This window comes from Triticum aestivum, chromosome 5A, assembly GCF_018294505.1.
Source record: "Triticum aestivum cultivar Chinese Spring chromosome 5A, IWGSC CS RefSeq v2.1, whole genome shotgun sequence".
Classification (NCBI taxonomy): Eukaryota; Viridiplantae; Streptophyta; class Magnoliopsida; order Poales; family Poaceae; genus Triticum; species Triticum aestivum.
In genome coordinates this window covers 707,049,227-707,066,590 of record NC_057806.1, presented here as the reverse complement: position 1 = coordinate 707,066,590, position 17,364 = coordinate 707,049,227, and the positions used below count along the sequence as shown (strand labels likewise).

Sequence of the window (17,364 nt, the reverse complement as noted above, 5' to 3'; positions counted from 1 at the left end):
CGCCCACGCCACCTGATAATCCCCAAGTGCAGGGAATCATCGTAGCAATTCCAAAGGTGGAAGTGATAAGTATGGAGTGTCGAACCCACAAGGAGCTAAAGGTAAGATCAATATTCTCTCAAGTCCTATCTGCCACTAATACGACTCTATGTACACCGAACATTTGCTTCCAACTAGAAACGAGAAATAAAACTACGTTGTGGGTATGAAGAGGATAACTTTGCATGATATCGGAGAGCTAAAATATAAAAGTAGGTGCTGTTATCTTAAAGTTAGAATATATTACTAAATATTATAAATAGCGAGTGTGGGATAATGATGGGTCGGTGTGCAGAATTTTCCTATGCAATCGTTAACAAGACCGGTGGTCGTCATTGCAATTTCATATGAGGGAGATGCATAAGCTAACATACTTTCTCTTCTTGGATCATATGCACTTATGATTGGAACTCTAGCAAGCATCCGCAACTACTAAAAATCATTAAGGTAAAACCCAACCATAGAATTAAAGCATCAAGTCCCCTTTATCCCATACGCAACAACCCCCTTACTCGGGTTTATGCTTCTGTCACTCAAGCAACCCACTATAAGCGAATCATGAATGTATTGCGACACCCTACAGCGGGAATCCCTCACGCTTGCGCGACACAGAGGGCACAATAGGACATCACCAAAATAAAACATATAACTCATACCAATCTAGATCATCAATCAACCCAAAGACAAAGGATATCTACTCAAAACATCATAGGATGGCAACACATCATTGGATCATAATATGTGGCATAAAGCACCATGTTCAAGTAGGGATTACAGCGGGGTGCGGGAGAGTGGACCGCGTAAAAGAGATGAGGATGGTGATGTTGATGAAGACGATCACCGCGGTGATGATTCCCCTCCCGACGGCACTCCGATGCCACCGAGAGAGAGAGGAGGAGAGGTTCTCCCCCTTGCGCTTCCTCCTCCATGGCCTCCCCCTGGATGGGGAGAGGTTCTCCCTCTGGTCCTTGGCCTTCATGGTGATGATGGCCCCTCCGGGATCCTCCTCCATAGCCTCCGGTGATGATGGCCCCCTCCGGCAGGGTGCCAGACAGGGCCTAGATTGATTTCTCGTGGCTACAGAGGCTTGCGGCGGCGGAACTTCCGATCTAGGTTAATTTCTGGAGGTTTGGGTATTTATAGGAGAGGTTGGCGTCGAGAACAAGTCAGGGGGCCCCACGGGTAGTCCACGAGGCACAAGGGCGCGCCCCCACCCTCGTGGGGCCCACGAGACTCCACTCCGGTAGATTTTTGTTCTAGTATTTTTTATATTTTCTGGAAAAATTCTCCGTTGATTTTCATCGCATTCCAAGAACTTTTATTTCTGCACAAAAACAACACCATGGTAGTTCTGCTGAAAACAGTGTCAGTCCGGGTTAGTTCTAATCAAATCATACCAAAATCATATAAAACTATTGTAAACATGGCATGAATACTTCATAAATTATAGATACATTGGAGACGTATCAGCATCCCCAAGCTTAATTCTTGCTCGTCCTCGAGTAGTTAAATGATAAAAGAAATAATTTATGAAGTGTGAATGCTAGCAAGTGCTTAAGTTTGATCAATGATAGTTTCAATCACTTTTTATAGCATCATTATATATCATAACAGTAGCTCAACTCATAAAACTTCTCATGATCAAGTAACAAGCTATTCACATGTTAAAGTATAGATCATAAATTTTCTTGAAAACTAAAAAATCGTGCTCTTAGTCATCAAACAATTGCAATTCATCTTATTTTTAGAAGGGTATATGTAAGATCTTTGATTCAGCAAACTCCACATACTCAACTATCATTTAATCTTTCACAATTTCTAACATTCATGTGATATTTATGGGTTCAAAGTTTTAATCGGACACAAAGAAAGATAGGGGCTTATAGTTTCGCCTCCCAACCTTTTACCTCAAGGGTAATGTCAACAATAATAATTTATGAAAACCTACATCCAAGTGTATCCGGATCGCTCCAACACAAAGTGCTTGCCAAAGGAAAAAGTGTAGAAAGGGAAAGGTGATGATCACCATGACTCTTGTATAAGGGTAGAAAATAAAAGTAAAAGATAGGCCCTTCGCAGAGGGAAGCAGAGGTTGTCATGCACTTTTATGGTCGGATGCACAAAACCTTAATGCAAAAGAACATCACTTTATATTGCCGCTTGTGATAAAGACCTTTATTATGCAGTCTGTCGCTTTTATTTCTTCCTTATCACAAGTTCGTTTAATGATTATTTTCTTCGCACTAATAGATCATACATATTTAGAGAGCAATTTTTATTGCATGCACCGATGACAACTTACTTGAAGGATCTTACTCAATCCATAGGTAGGTATGGTGGACTCTAATGACAAAACTGGTTTAAGGAATGTTTGGAAGCACAAGTAGTATCTCTACTTGGTGCAAAGAGTTTGGCTAGCATGAGAGGGAAAGACAAGCTCAACATGTTGGATGATCCAAGACAATATAACATTTCGGATATAGGAAAACATAACCCATTAAGTTGTCTTCCTTGTCCAACATCAACCTTTTAGCATGTCATATTTTGATGAGTGCTCACAATTGCAAAAGATGTCCAAGATAGTATATTTACATGTGAAATCTCTCTTCCGACAATATTCTTTCATGAATTGTTCAAGTGACCAATTCTGCGTTTGCTAACTTCCAATAAGTTTACTACCTATACTTATTATGTGTGAAGTCATTACTCCCCATGTTGTAAGCATATGAAATGTATATACATTCAGATTTATGATATTCAATTCATTCAACCATTTACTCATAGGATATATGTGAAGCACGTGAGTAAATGACAAACTACTCCAAAAAGATATAAGTGAAGAACACTGAGTAGTCAAATAATTAACTAGCCATGGGAGGATTCTTTTTCATTCAAGATTTCAGATCCAATGATTTTATTCAAACAGTAAGTAAAATTGAAAATACGCTCCAAGAAAAATACATATCATGTGACGAATAAAAATATAGCTCTTAGTAAGGTATACCGATAGTTTTGAAGGCGAAAGAGGGGATGCCTTCCGGGGCATCCCCAAGCTTAGGTGCTTGAGTCTTCCTTGAGTATTACCTTGGGGTGCCTTAGGCATCCCCAAGCTTAGGGTCTTTCCACTCCTTATTCTCCTCATATCGATGTTGTCATGCTTATGCATTGTGTGTTGCTAATGTTGGGTGCATCATGACTAGATCTTTTCTACCATGAATTACAATGTTTAGTCGCTGCTTGAACTTTGGAGGTGCTCTGCATTTATGTTTTGCGGTCTCAGAAAGGGCTAGTGAGATACCACTATTGTCATATTATATCATGGTTGTTTTGACAACGTGTTGTTATTTGAGATATCTTATTATTGCTCGCTACTTGATTATGTCATTGATATGAGTTAATATAATTTTTAAGAGTTAATATTGACATGGTTAGTTATAATCTTGGTTGAAAACCTGGATGCTATTTAAGCTTATTTATGCAAACAAGAGCAAAAGAGTTCGTAAAAGTTTTTCTTTTTCACTTTCAGTTTATCAACTGAATTGCTTGAGGACAAGCAAAGGTTTAAGCTTGGGGGAGTTGATACGTCTCCGTCATATCTACTTTTTCTAACATATTTCCTCTTGTTTTGGACTCTAATTTGCATGATTTGAATGAAACCAACCCGGACTGACGCTGTTTTCAGCAGAACTACCATGGTGTTGTTTTTGTGCAGAAATAAAAGTTCTCGGATTGGAACGAAACTTTGCGAGGAATTTTTATATGAATAAAGATAATTTCTGGAGCCAAGAACCACCGTAGGGGGGCACCTAGGTGTGCACAACCCACCAGGGCGCCCCCCCTCTAGGCGCACCTAGGTGGGTTGTCCCCACCTGGTGGCCCCGCAGACCCTGAAATCGACGCTACAAAATCACATGTTTCCAGAAAAAAATTAGGTAGGAAGAATTATCGCGTTTCATGAGATGGAGCCACCGTCACCTCCTGTTCTTAATCGGGAGACAGGATCTGGAGTCCGTTTGGGGCTCCGGAGAGGGGGAACTTCGATCTTCGTCATCACCAACCCTCCTTCATCACCAATTCCATGATGCTCTCCATCGAGAGTGAGTAATTCCTTCGTAGGCTCGCTGGTCGGTGAGGAGTTGGATGAGATTCATCATGTAATCGAGTTAGTTTTGTTAGGGCTTGATCCCCAGTATCCACTACATTCTAAGATTGATGTTGCTACGACTTTGCCATGCTTAATGCTTGTCACTTTGGGCCTGGGTGCTATGATTTTAGATCCGAACCGTTTATGTTATCACCATTATATCTATGTTCTAGATCCGATCTTGCAAGTTATAGTCACCTACCACGTGTTATGATCCGGCAACCCCGGAGTGACAATAGTCGAGACACTTCCCGGTGATGACCGTAGTTTGAGGAGTTCATGTATTCACCGTGTGTTAATGCTTTGTTCCGGTTCTCTATTAAAAGGAGGCTTTAATATGCCTTAGTTTTTAATAGGATCCCGCTGCCACGAGAGGGTAGGACAAAAGATGTCGTGCAAGTTATTTTTATAAGCACATATGATTATTTACGGAATACATGCCTACATTATATTTATGAACTGGAGCTAGTGCCGTATCGCCCTAGGTTATGACTGTTATATGGTGAATATCATCCAACAAATCGTCGACCCAATGCCTACGATTTTCCTACATAATGATCTTGCTAAGTTACTATTGTTGTTGTTACTATTGTCACTGCTACAAAGCTATTACTATCATTGTTACCGTTACTGTTGCTGCTGTCACTACTATCAAATCTATCATATTACTGTGCTACTGATCACTTTGCCCCAGATATTAATCTCCAGGTGTGGTTGAATTGACAACTCAACTGCTAATACTTGCAAATATTCTTTGACTCTCCTTATGTTGAATCGATAAATTTGGGTTGAATACTCTACCCTCGAAAACTGTTACGGTCCCCTATACTTGTGGGTTATCATTTCCCCTTTTATGATCACTACGATCAGCCTATGTGCTTCGTGTCGTAATAGCACTACTCCACCCATCAAGCTAAACAAGTTTACTTGTACAAATTCGAATATGATATGATGCTGATATTAGTAAAACATAGACATGTTTAATTGGTCAGTTCTACTTGTGAGCTGTGTTGTGATTTTCCCTGAAGAGGAGATGAGATGCAACCCAATAGAGGTAAGTATTTTCCCTCAGTGAGAATCAAGGTATCAATCCAGTAGGAGAATCACACAAAGCCTCGTGAACAACACCTACGCAGACAAAAGCAAATACTTGCACCCACCGCGGGCAAGAGGGTTATAAGTCCCCTTGATCTCGTTACTTGCAAGGATTAATTCTGATAGTGATAGATAAAAAATTAAATTGCAAAGCAAAATAAAACAAAATAAAAGTGCAGCAAGGTATTTTCAGATTTAATATGTGATTAAAGTAGACCTCAGGCCATAATTTTCACTAGAGACTTCTCTCCCGAACACATAGCATACGATGGGTAAACATATTACTATTGTGCAACTAATAAAAAAGCGCATAGTTATGACGATATTCAAGGCAATGGTCATGTATATGGCCATCATGTCCGAGACAAAGTAGACCGACTCCTGCCTGCATCTACTACTATTACTCCACCCACCGGCTGCTATCCAGCATGCATCTAGGGTATTAAATTAATAAAAACAGAGTAACGCCTTAAGCAATATAACATGACGTAGACAAATTAAACTCAACTAATATGAATAAACCTCCTCGTTTTACCCTTAATGGCAACAATACAAATACATGTCTTGTCCCTTTCTGTCACTGGGATAGAGCACTGCAAGATTGAACCCATCACAAAGCACCTCTCCAACTGAAGATAAATCAATCTAGTTTGTGAAACTAAACGGATAGATCAAAGAGAAATACAAAGCTATAACAATCATACATTATAAAGTAGTTTAGAAAAGACTCCAATTACTAATCATAGATATTCAAATCATAAACTCATAATTCATCGGATCCCAACAAACACACCGTAAAAGAAGATTGCATCTGATAGAACTTCAAGAACATAGAGGAGAACATTATCACGATATCAGAACGCTTCTCACAAATAATATCGTCATTTCTCCTGCTCCACAAGGTGTGTTTGTTAATTTAACCATACCTTGTTTTCCCACTAAAATTCCATCATATACGTACTACCTTATCATTGACCTCACCTCACCTCACCTCAGAGCTCACCCCCCCCGTGGGATCGGACGGCCAGGATCGGCCCCTGGGGTGATAAAACCCTAACACCGAGCCGAGCAGAGGAAAGCAAGCCCCCTTTCGCAGTGGTTGGCCTCCCGACCCCTATCTTCTCTCCCACTAATCCCCCCCATTCCCCTCGCTGCCGCCGCCGCCGCCGCCGTCGTCGCCTGCCCAAGGTATGCCCCCAGCGCCCATCTCCTGCCCCCCTTGCGGCGCTACGCTCTGCTGCCGCAGCTTTTAGTTTAATCGCGTGGCCTGCGGGCGGGCAGATGGACGGAGATGGACTGTACGGTGCCGTCGATCTGTCGTGCCTGCGGATTCGCCGGTTGGCGTCGTGGTTCCGGTTGCTGCCGTCGCGGGTGTGCTTGGCTTAGGTCGGATTTTGCCCGGCGGACTGGTCGGCGCGAGATTCGATCTGGCTGCTCTGTCGTTCAAGCTGATTCGGGGTCGGTAGGGTAGGATGAATCGCCCGCTGCTAGATTTGGCAACTTGCAGCTCCGCGGCCGGAGTAGTCAGTGACTGGACGCTGCCCATGCCGCCGGCCCTGCTTCCACGGCTCAACACTTACTATAACTTTGACCAAGAGTACTGGGAGATCCCTTTTTTTTGCTCCCATGTACCGTTATTAACGCAAGAACTCATGTGTGTCGTGCAGATGAATGTCGACAAGCTGAAGAAGATGGCCGGTGCCGTGCGCACCGGGGGCAAGGGCAGCGTGCGCAGGTGCTTTCTCCGATGTTAAACTTGTTATTACTGTCGTCCATATTGGTTTTGGTGTGAGCACTAGTGTTTCCTGCTTGAAGCACGGTAGTAAATCTATTGTTTCAGCCCTAAAATGTCTCCTCGGAATGAATAATTTGTGCCCTGTGAACCATTATTGCTGATATCCTGTTTAGAAATGCCAAATTTGAAGCATGCTAGCTAAAGCATACATCATCATCCAAACATACTGGTGTTACATTTCTGTATTGGTCTGTCAGTGAATGCCATTTAGTGGATGCATATCAGCTTATAGAGTATAAAAATAGTATGAACGTTTCTCCTATTGCTATACTTATTATTGAAAAGCTTTCCGCTGATGGCAGGAAGAAGAAGGCCGTTCACAAGACCACGACCACTGATGACAAGAGGCTTCAAAGCACCTTGAAGAGAGTAGGAGTGAACACCATTCCTGGTATTGAAGAGGTCAACATTTTCAAGGATGACGTTGTCATCCAATTTCAGAACCCGAAAGGTGAAATGACATTTTGTACCATTTCGTCTACAGAATTAAGGATCCACTTGCACATCTATTCTAACATTGGTATTTCTTGATTTCCTGCAGTGCAAGCATCAATTGCCGCAAACACATGGGTAGTCAGTGGAACACCACAGACGAAAAGTAAGTCCTGCTTTAAAATCTTCATGGCTTAATTGTTTCATTAAGTAGCCTTCTTTCTCTGGAGCAACATAAATATCTCTAAGATATGCTGCTTTGGCAGTGATCTCATCTTTAGTTGTGCATCTACCTTTAAGTTTCATGGGTACATAAATATTATGATGTAGATGGCATATGCTATCAACTTTAACTGTCTGTACATGACTTTTGTAAATCAAAGTTAGTAGTCTCATTATGTTTCAAAAGTAATGTTACAGTTTACTAATGATGATATCATGAGGTTGAAGATGTACACCTTGCTACATACTATATACTATATATTCTTCATTACCATATATGTTCCTTGTGACTGAGCACTACATTTTTTGACTTGATGTAACTGCAATTTCATTTTTGGCTTTTATTGTTTACAGAGCTGCAAGATTTACTGCCGACAATTATCAACCAACTGGGTATGTCCCCCTTCACATTCTCACATTAGTCTAGTCCAATAATTGCCTATGTTCTGGTGAAATGTCTTGCTCACTGTGTTAATACCACCATACTTGAATCGAAAGACAGTAAAACATCTCAACCAAGCAAGTGCGTTTACACCATGTCTCAACAGGAAATTCCTTTTTGCCAGGCCCGGATAACTTGGACAACCTGCGAAGGCTTGCGGAGCAGTTCCAGAAGCAGATGCCTGGTGGTGAGGCTGGCGGCGCCAGCATCGGTGCTGCCCAGGACGATGATGACGATGTCCCAGAGCTCGTCCCAGGAGAGACCTTCGAAGAGGCCGCAGAGGAGAAGAAGGAACCCGAGGCGAAGAAGGAAGCGGAGCCGGAGGAGAAGAAAGAGTCGTCGTAATCTTGTCACGCCATTCGTTGTTGTGAAGGGTTCCTTGTTGGTTCAGGGTTGATTGGCATCTTATTACTGTATATGCCAGAGACATGGTCCTGTGAGAACTCTGGCCCATCTTTCATTTCTAGCGCTCCTCCGGTTGGTTTTGTCTCGGCCGTGGGTTGTGTCCAAACCGACGGCGGAACTGAGTTTTACGACAATTATGGTTTACCATTCCAAAGTGTTTGATATGCACAGTTGCAATGTTTGATGGATAGGTCTTGTCAGAAATGTGTGCCGTCGAGGTCCAACCAGTGGCAGTTAATTTTCAGGAAATTGCTATGCGCATGCCCAACCTTGCCGTAGTAGCGTGTGTTGCTTGTGATTTTGTGGAGAGGTTTACTTCCTTTTCTACCTGAGAATCACAAGCGATAGCTGCACTGAGCTTCAGATGAAGAACAATTGATTTTTGTAAAAGATTTGTCACTACTGTTAGGCCATAACATAATTGTGTCCATCAATCTTCTCGCCCAAACGGCCCTGGCAACACAAGACTATGGCCTTGCCCATTATGTCATGTCATCATACTCCCTCCGCTCCTTTTATATATGGTGTATTTGATTTTTGATAAAATTTTAAAATATAAGGTGCATTTCTTTTAATTCGTTGTTAACCCTCCAGACTCGCAGCAAAAGAAGTAAAATATCTCTATTGATTGCATGTATCTTTTACTTTTTTGGACTAACTAATTTACTTACCACTAATCAATTAATTTGCCAAGTCCTAACTAATCTGTAATTATGTGTGTTGATCACCATGCCAAAAATAAAAATAATATACTTTACATAAAGGAACGGAGGGAGTAAGAGACCTGAGCAGAGCAGATCCATGAGACGTGATGCCGCATGTGCCTCCAGCATTGCGCATTCCTGGCCTCGCAACACAAACACAGGTTTTACACATCTCACCTGATCAAAGTTGCTGAGCTAAAATACACACAGTAAACAAAAATATGTCTCGCAGATTGAGATTCGATCTCCTCTACAGCCACAAGTCAGAGCCTAACCCCTATCTAGCCTCCTTTCTCTACATACATACAGATACAGTACAGAGCAGAGCAGTCGGGGACAGTGGGGAGGGGGTTGATCGGCCGCCCAACCAGCAGCCGGTCAGTAGCCGCTGTCCATGTGAAAACCGTCCCCTCCGGCGTAGTACATGTCCACGCTGGGCTCCGGCACCAGGGCCTCCTCCAGGTTCAGGTTGCCGCTGTGGTGGTGGTGGTACAACAGCCCCCCTGCGTCGACCCCCGCGCCGTCCGCGTCGAGCAGCAGCCGCGGCCTCTTGACCTCCTCCGCGCCCTCGTCCTGGCCGCCCCCCGAGCTGCCCGCGAGGCGGCGCAGCACGTCGGGGTCGCCCACCACCTTGAGGAGGAAGGCGAGCATCTGCTTGGGCCGGCGCTCCGTCTCCTGCACCCGGCGCCACATCTCCGCCACGCGCTCCTCCGTGGCCCTCTGCTCCTGCCTCAGCCGGACCACCTCCATGGCCAACACCGTGCTGCTGCTCTCCTCATCCTCCTCCTCGCCGCCCTCCTTGCCGCCGCGCTTGGCGCTGCTCTGGCGGCGGACGATGCGGGGGAGGAGGTGCGTCTGGCCGCGGAGGAAGGAGGCGTGCGCGAACTCCCACCGGTCCGGGTCCACCTTGCGGAAGCCGTAGGTGTTGAGCTGCCGGACGAAGCTGGAGAAGTTGGCGTGCTTGAAGTGCGCCGGGAGGAGCGCCTGCGAGAAGGCGAAGGGGTCGGCGACGACGAAGCTGTTGCCGGCGGGCCCCCACGCGACCACGGCGTCGGTGGCCCGGTCGTCCACCATCCCGTACGTCTTGGCCACGAACGGCGCCACCCCCGCACCACCAGAGCTCCCGGAGCCCGAGGACGACGAGTCCATGCCGCCGCTCATCGTGGCGACGGAGGGAGAGAGAGAAGAGACGATGCTCGCTTGCTTGTTGCTGGTCGGGGAATGAAGGGGGAGCGGACTGCGACTGCGACGACATGACATCTTGAAATTTACAAAGTTACCGTAGACGCCTCGTCGTCGATGAAAACGTCCCCTCCCGCCGAAAGCGCATCACTGAAAATACTGAAATAAATCCACGAATAATGTGAGCACCAGGACTTGAATCTTGGTGGGCCGGGGATACAATTGTCCCTCTAACCATCCAACCACAGGTTGGTTCGCCAGTGCCATGTATATTTGCAGATGAGAATTTAAGCAATTGAATGTAAAGTTGGGGAGGCTCGCGGGAGTCCGGTCCTTCGCCATTAGGCCTTCGACACCCTCGACACACCCGCAACTACGCCTAAAGCATGTGTATCTTTCTCACTTCGCTCCCAAAGCTTTTTGTATCCGCTCCTGGATAGGCTGCCGCGGCCGCTGTATCAACCCGCCCAGATCTTCGCCGTTGCAACCAGAAACCAGGCGCGCTTTGACTACACCATCGCCCGCTCCCCTTGCCCATCCGCTGCCCTGGTACCGTCTACCCCTGCAGTTGCCATCCACGGCGGACACCACACCCACAAAGTGTTTGTCCAAATGTCATAGCGTTGACATTTTCTATGTACTTTGATACTTCGAGGCAAACACGATGGATTCTGACGACATGTACTTCTACATCAACTTCATGGAGTCGTCCTCATCAGATGTGGATGAAACAACGATGATGCAGGAGGTCCTAGTAGAAGCAGATCATGCGGAGGATCATGTCTTGAATTTTAAGGGATCAATCAAGAAACATCGAGTGTTGAATCGGAAGAGGACACGAGGGCATTTGACGATGATGAAAGTTTTACTTTGCCCTAGATGCCCTATTCACGAACAATTTTCACCGGCGCTTTCGGATGCGCAGAGATGTTTTCGTCGCCTCAACAATGGTGTCCGAGCTTATGATGACTACTTCATCTTGAAAAATGACGCCATTGGAAAAAAAATGGATACCCTGATTAGCAGAAGTGCACGCTGCATTGAGGATACTCGCCCATGGAACCAACACAGATTCATGGGACAAGTACCTCTGAATGTTTGTAAGCACATGTAGAGTTGCCATGGTGAGGTTTGCTAAAAGGGTGGTCAAGGTGTTTGGACTGTAGTACTTAAGAGGACCAACTGACGTAGACACCGAAAGGCTAATGTCACTCTCAGAAGTAAGAGGGTGGCTAGGTATGCTTGGATCCCTCGACTGCATGCAATGGAGACAGAAAAACTGCCCATGTGCTCTCCAAGGGCAAAAATTAGGGACATGTTAAGAAGCCCACAATCATTCTTGAAGCTGTTGCATCATAAGACCTATGAATTTGACACGCTTTATTTGGCATGCCTAGGTCTCACAATGACATCAACGTGTTGCAGCAGTCTTCTTTGTTTGGTAGGTTGACTAAAGGACAAACTCCTCCGTGTCAACTATACCATCAATGGTCATGACTACATCATGGGCTACTATCTAGTTAATGGTATCCATCCTCCATTGGTGACCTTCGTCGAGACCATCTTTGAGCCAGTTGGTCAGAAAAGAGCTCAGTTTGCCCAAATATAAGAAGGAGCTAGCAAGGATGTGAAGAGGGCATCTGGAGTGCTCCAAGCCCGTTTTGCGATTTTTCGAGGACCTGGAGATCCAGAGACCTTGTGGGAGATGATGACAGCTCGGATGATAATGCAAACATGATTGTAGAGGATGAAGATGAAGGAGCTAGAAGGAACTTAAAAAAAAAGATTGTGAACTGCTATGCATTTGAGCTTGAGCTCTGCATCTTGCATTTGATTATTTAGAAATATTACGAGGTAATACCGCCAATGGTAAAGTATGTTCTAAACTTATATGATTATAATAATCCACCAACGTTATCATGGCGTTTATCATTTTTTTCCATCAGATGCACAAAGTAGTTCATATGATTTGTCTATAGTTGTTTTGGAGTTAAATGCTTACGAAATATATAAGGCCCAATGATTCATGAACCGGCCAAAAGATGACTTGTAAGTATTGTTCATGCCAACTAGAAATTTTAGATGAGGTGAGATATAATTAAAGGAAGACAGAGGGTTGTGGTTGGGTATCATTATAACCCTATTTTTTGACACACTTCGAAATTTTTTCAAACACATGATTTTCATTTTAAAAAATACATGTTTTGAACACTTTTTCTGAATAGACAGTAATATTTTCCAAATACATGCTGCATATTTTCTTAATGGCAATAAACATTTGTTAAACTACATGAACATGTTTTACATTGTATGAACATTTTTAAAATTTGCACGGCCTTTTTTAGACACACTTGAACAATTTTTATAAAATATCACATACTTTTTTATAATGTGAATAAGCATTATTTTAATGACAGGAACATCTTTTTACATTTTATAGTCAACACTGAAAAATTTCATGAACATTTGTTTTGAATCGATTGATTTTTTACTTAAAATTTCATGTGCATTTTTTTAATAGCACAATTTTTTTATTACATCACGAAACATTTTTTTAACATTGTATACTTTTTTCTGAAAATTCCACAAACACGTTTTTGAAACTCTTGAATATTTTAAAAAATGTAATGTACATTTCTAAAAACAATTATTTAATTCTTTAAATATTTATTTGTATTGTAAAAACATCTTTTAAATATCACGTCCATTTTTTAATGTCACCAACATTTATCCGTACACACGATTAATGTTTTGCTATACTTGTTTAACATTTTCTAATACATGATTAATATTTTTCCAAAACATATGTGAACGTGTTTTTTTGCATTATATATATTTACAATATTTCAAAATATAAACAATAGTAAAAATGTAAAAAAGTATGGGTGATGTCAGTCTGACACGCCCGTGTGGTTACTTGGCTGGCCCAATAACGGCTCCCCATAGTCGCCGTACCCTCACATATGTTTTGGAAAAATATTAATCATAAGGTGATAGCCTTGCTCCATATATCAAAGTAATCGAGGGCGCAGGAGCGGTGGTCGAGGTAGCCAACACGTCGCGGTGACAGGCAGATTCATTTCCGGCAAAGAGAAAAGACAAGCCAGAATCATGTTTTAATAGAAATAGCCAACACGCAGAAATAAACTATATGCAACCAAAAGACCGACCGATCTAATGAAAAAGACTAGGCAACACATTATACGTCAACACTTTTCCTCATGTGTGGCTTTCTCAGGCCTAAACGTGGATCGAAATTGGGCTACAATTTAATTGCGCCAGCCAGGTATTAAACTCAAGACCTTTTGGCTTCGATACCATGTAGAAATGCACACTCTAACCAATACAACTAAAAGACCGATCTGATGAAAGAGACTAGGCAGCACATTATACGTCAACACTTCCTCCGTAAATAAATATAAACTACTTTCTTTGTTCTTGGATATAGACTTTTTTGTTCTTAGATATATAGAGATTTCAATATAAACTACATACGAATTAAAATAAGCGAATTTATACTTTAAAATATGTCTATATACATTCATATATAGTCTATACTAAAATCTTTAAAATGAGATATACTTAAGAACGAAGAGAGTACAAAGAAATATAAACTTACACTGACTAAATTCCAGAGACATTGTGATCTAAGCGTCTCTTATACAAGTGCGGCGTTTCTGTTCCTGAGCTATGCCGGAGTATTTAGTATCTGGCTAGCTTCCTGCACGTGCCTATTTCTCTCTCGACAAAGCCACAAAATACAGATGCCGGACAGCGTTCACGCACGCAGTCAGTAGCCGCTGTTGACGTGGAACGCGTACGGCGGGTGTCCGCCGCCGTCCGCCTGCACGTCGCCTCCGGCGTAGTACAATTCCACGCTGGGCTCCAGCACATAGGCCTCCTCCATGTTCAGGTTGCTGTGATTGTGGTACGACTGCCCGTCGACGGGCATCCTCTGTTCTTCCCTGCTGTCGAGAAGCAGCCGCGGCCTGTTGACCCGCGCGTCCTCGTCCTGGCCGCTGCCTGCGAGGCGGCGCACCATGTCGGGGTCGCCGACCACCTTGAGCAGGAAGGCGAGCATCTGCTTGGGCCGGCGCTCCGTCTCCTGCACCCGGCGCCACATCGCCGCCACGCGCTCCTCGGTGGCCCTCTGCTCCCGCCTCAGCTGGACCACCTCCATGGCTAACATCGCGCTGCTGCCGTCTTCATCTTCGCGGTCGTCCTTGCCGCGCCTGCCTCCGGTACCGCTGCTCTGGCGCCGGACGATGTGGCGCAGGAGGTGCGTCTGGCCGCGGAGGAAGGAGGCATGCGCGAACTCCCACCGGTCCGGGTCCACCTTGCGGAAGCCGTAGGTGTTGAGCTGCCGGACGAAGCTGGAGAAGTTGGAATGCTTGAAGTGCGCGGGCAGCAGCATCTCCGAGAAGGCGAAGGGGTCGGCGACGACGAAGCTGTTGCCGGCGGGCCCCCACGCGACGACGGCGTCGGTGGGCCGGTCGTCCACCATCCCGTAAGTCTTGGCCACGAACGGCGCCACCCCCGCCCCGGCAGCCGAACCAGAGGAGCTCCCGGATGAGGACGACGACTCCATGCCGCTGACGCCGCCGCTCATCATCACGAGACGGCCAGAAGATGGATCTTTGCTTGCTGCTAGCTACTTGGGGAACGAGCGGGGTGTCGTGCGGTGAGTGGATTGGGACGGACTGGGAGGAGCTGTGTCGTGTCGAGCCGAGCTGCCGAGGTGTATATACGCAGGCCGCAGGGGATGTCGACAGGTGGTTGCGCACGCGGCGGCGCCTGGCAGGCCGCGGGATTTTCCGGCCGCTGAGTCGGCATGGGAGCGGGGGGAAGGTGGCACTCCTCCTTGCGCCCAGACAAACAAAGTGGCGAGGTTTAAGTTGAACTCGCATCTGCTTTCCATTTGTTTATTCATCTCGACTCCTGTTCTCTACCCTCTTTTTATTTTGTTTTGTTATAAGCAGATACAGAAACGGGTTAACGAGCGGACAGGGGCAGTGCAAAGTTCGGCGGGACCCAACTGGGTATTTTAGAAGCTACTGTGTCACATCAATCAGTCATGTAGCAGTTGTGTCACACGCCGACCACTCTTTAAAATGCATTTTCAACGGGCAATCACCAAATATTTGTGGACATGTGTTAAATGTATTTTTAGTTGTAGTCGGATAGTTAGAAGGACAATGGTATCACATCTCAACAGGATACGGATACCACAACTAAATTTGACATTGGTGTTCGCATTTTTCTGGATTTATCTCAAGCCTTCCAACGAGGTGCGTTCAATGGGAAGAGACTTCCAATTGACTACAAAAGCGTCTGTGGGGATTTTATCAATCTCAAGATGGTGTGTCGGTTCAATCTCTCAGAGATGCTTACAAGGGTATAGTATGTGTGTGCGATCTTTCATAGTTGTTAGTGCATGTGCGTATCTGTGAACGCATGTGTCTACTATGTTAAAAAAGGTTTCCGAACACGTTTGAAAAAGATGAATCGAAGACGTGGCTGTGGGAACGGGCAGTGTGCCTGTGCAGATGTCCGGACTTGTTCAAATCTTCCTAGATTTGTTGACAGTTTCGATTTTGGACTCGTCCAGGTCATTTCGCGGACATGTGACGACTTGCGTTAAAGACCTAAAAAGTGTCTCGGGACCATCCGATCCAAATATTCGCGGGTTTCTCCGCTGATTGCTCCTTGGAGATGCCCTTATCTATTCACACTTTTTCGCATGATTTCAATACTTCATTAGATTCTATCTTTTAAATGTAAAGTCTAATTTACGACATGTTTACATCTTTGAGTTCCTTATGATTAGGATTTTCAAACAAGACCATTTCCAAGTATATTTAGAAAAAATAAAAATTGTATTTCAAAACATAGAGAAACTCTATGAAACATAGTGATGCAATCTAGTACATGAGAAAACTAATAAAAATTGATGAATGATGAGAATGATTATTTATTAAAAAATCAATATTAAGTTTGAAGTGTATTGACACAGAATGAAACATTATGATATGATTTCGAACAGATGAACCAAAGTGAAACACCATGATTATTTTTTTGTCAAATATAATGAAACATTTTAAATTTTTTAGAAACTTTGTATTTCATTGTAAATGATAATATTTTTTTTCTAGTTTCTTCATGATTCACAAAGTTCTATCATGAGTTGTTGTTTTCACTACACTTCAAACATGTTTAATAAACAAAATATATATTCATTTTTTTTGAAATGTTCTATTGTAGTGTTTTATCGTCTTCGAGAGCATATCACGATGTTCCATTCTGTATCGATACACTTCTAGCTTAATATCATGATTTTATTAAACATTCACTCTTATAAAGTTTTATTATTATTTTCATGTTCTATAGTTCATCAATATGTTTTATAGAGTTTTGTCATATTTCATAATAAAAATTTGAAAATCTGTAAAAATATATTCAATATTGAACTTGTTATAAAGCCTCATTACCACAAACACAAATGTGCGAAGGATCATAAATCTGACTTTGTGTTCAATAGATGGACGTTTCAATTTTTAGAATAAGATTTTAATGCATGTGTTTTTGAAAGGAGAGACTAGAAGGATAGTTGCACTGTACAATTTCTAGGATAACACACAACTCTGTACCATATCTAACACAACACAACATGAATATTAGAGTACACAAATAATAGAAATAGTACGAAGAATCATAGTGGAAAAGGTGGCACTGATCCTCACAAAATGCATCAAAAGCTAAGTCATGCACGGCACCTCACGTGCACGTTAGAATAACCGCTCTCCAAGTTAATGGATGGGTCACGAAAGGGAGCGGTTTGAGCTGCTAAGAGAATCTGAAGATATGTGCCCGATTGGTTCAGCCTTCGGATTGGCTTTCTCGCGTG

At 43.6% G+C, this 17,364-nt stretch overlaps 3 protein-coding genes across 3 annotated transcripts; 1 reads left to right on the top strand and 2 right to left on the bottom strand.

Moving 5' to 3' along the window:
* The first annotated feature begins 6,276 nt into the window (after positions 1-6,276).
* LOC123106169 (basic transcription factor 3) lies at positions 6,277-8,764 on the top strand. The gene is made up of 6 exons (XM_044528394.1): positions 6,277-6,466; positions 6,946-7,013; positions 7,376-7,524; positions 7,615-7,671; positions 8,082-8,120; positions 8,294-8,764. The coding sequence occupies exons 2-6, from the start codon at positions 6,946-6,948 to the stop codon at positions 8,512-8,514; spliced, it is 534 nt and encodes a 177-aa protein (XP_044384329.1). The 5' UTR covers positions 6,277-6,466; the 3' UTR covers positions 8,515-8,764.
* Positions 8,765-9,409: 645 nt separating this feature from the next.
* LOC123106168 (heat stress transcription factor C-2a) lies at positions 9,410-10,511 on the bottom strand. The gene has a single exon (XM_044528393.1). The coding sequence runs from the start codon at positions 10,437-10,439 to the stop codon at positions 9,657-9,659; it is 783 nt and encodes a 260-aa protein (XP_044384328.1). The 5' UTR covers positions 10,440-10,511; the 3' UTR covers positions 9,410-9,656.
* Positions 10,512-14,124: 3,613 nt separating this feature from the next.
* Positions 14,125-15,182, bottom strand: LOC123108559 (heat stress transcription factor C-2a-like). Its single transcript, XM_044530328.1, has one exon. The coding sequence runs from the start codon at positions 15,070-15,072 to the stop codon at positions 14,251-14,253; it is 822 nt and encodes a 273-aa protein (XP_044386263.1). The 5' UTR covers positions 15,073-15,182; the 3' UTR covers positions 14,125-14,250.
* Positions 15,183-17,364: the final 2,182 nt, after the last annotated feature.

Excerpts from the sequence above, each read along its gene's own strand:
- LOC123106169 (XM_044528394.1), top strand. The coding sequence starts at position 6,946 with ATGAATGTCGACAAGCTGAAGAAGATGGCCGGTGCCGTGCGCACCGGG. Across the intron at positions 7,525-7,614 it reads CCAATTTCAGAACCCGAAAG|TGCAAGCATCAATTGCCGCA; the intron begins GTGAAATGACAT and ends GATTTCCTGCAG. Across the intron at positions 7,672-8,081 it reads TGGAACACCACAGACGAAAA|AGCTGCAAGATTTACTGCCG; the intron begins GTAAGTCCTGCT and ends TATTGTTTACAG.
- LOC123106168 (XM_044528393.1), bottom strand. The coding sequence starts at position 10,439 with ATGAGCGGCGGCATGGACTCGTCGTCCTCGGGCTCCGGGAGCTCTGGT.
- LOC123108559 (XM_044530328.1), bottom strand. The coding sequence starts at position 15,072 with ATGATGAGCGGCGGCGTCAGCGGCATGGAGTCGTCGTCCTCATCCGGG.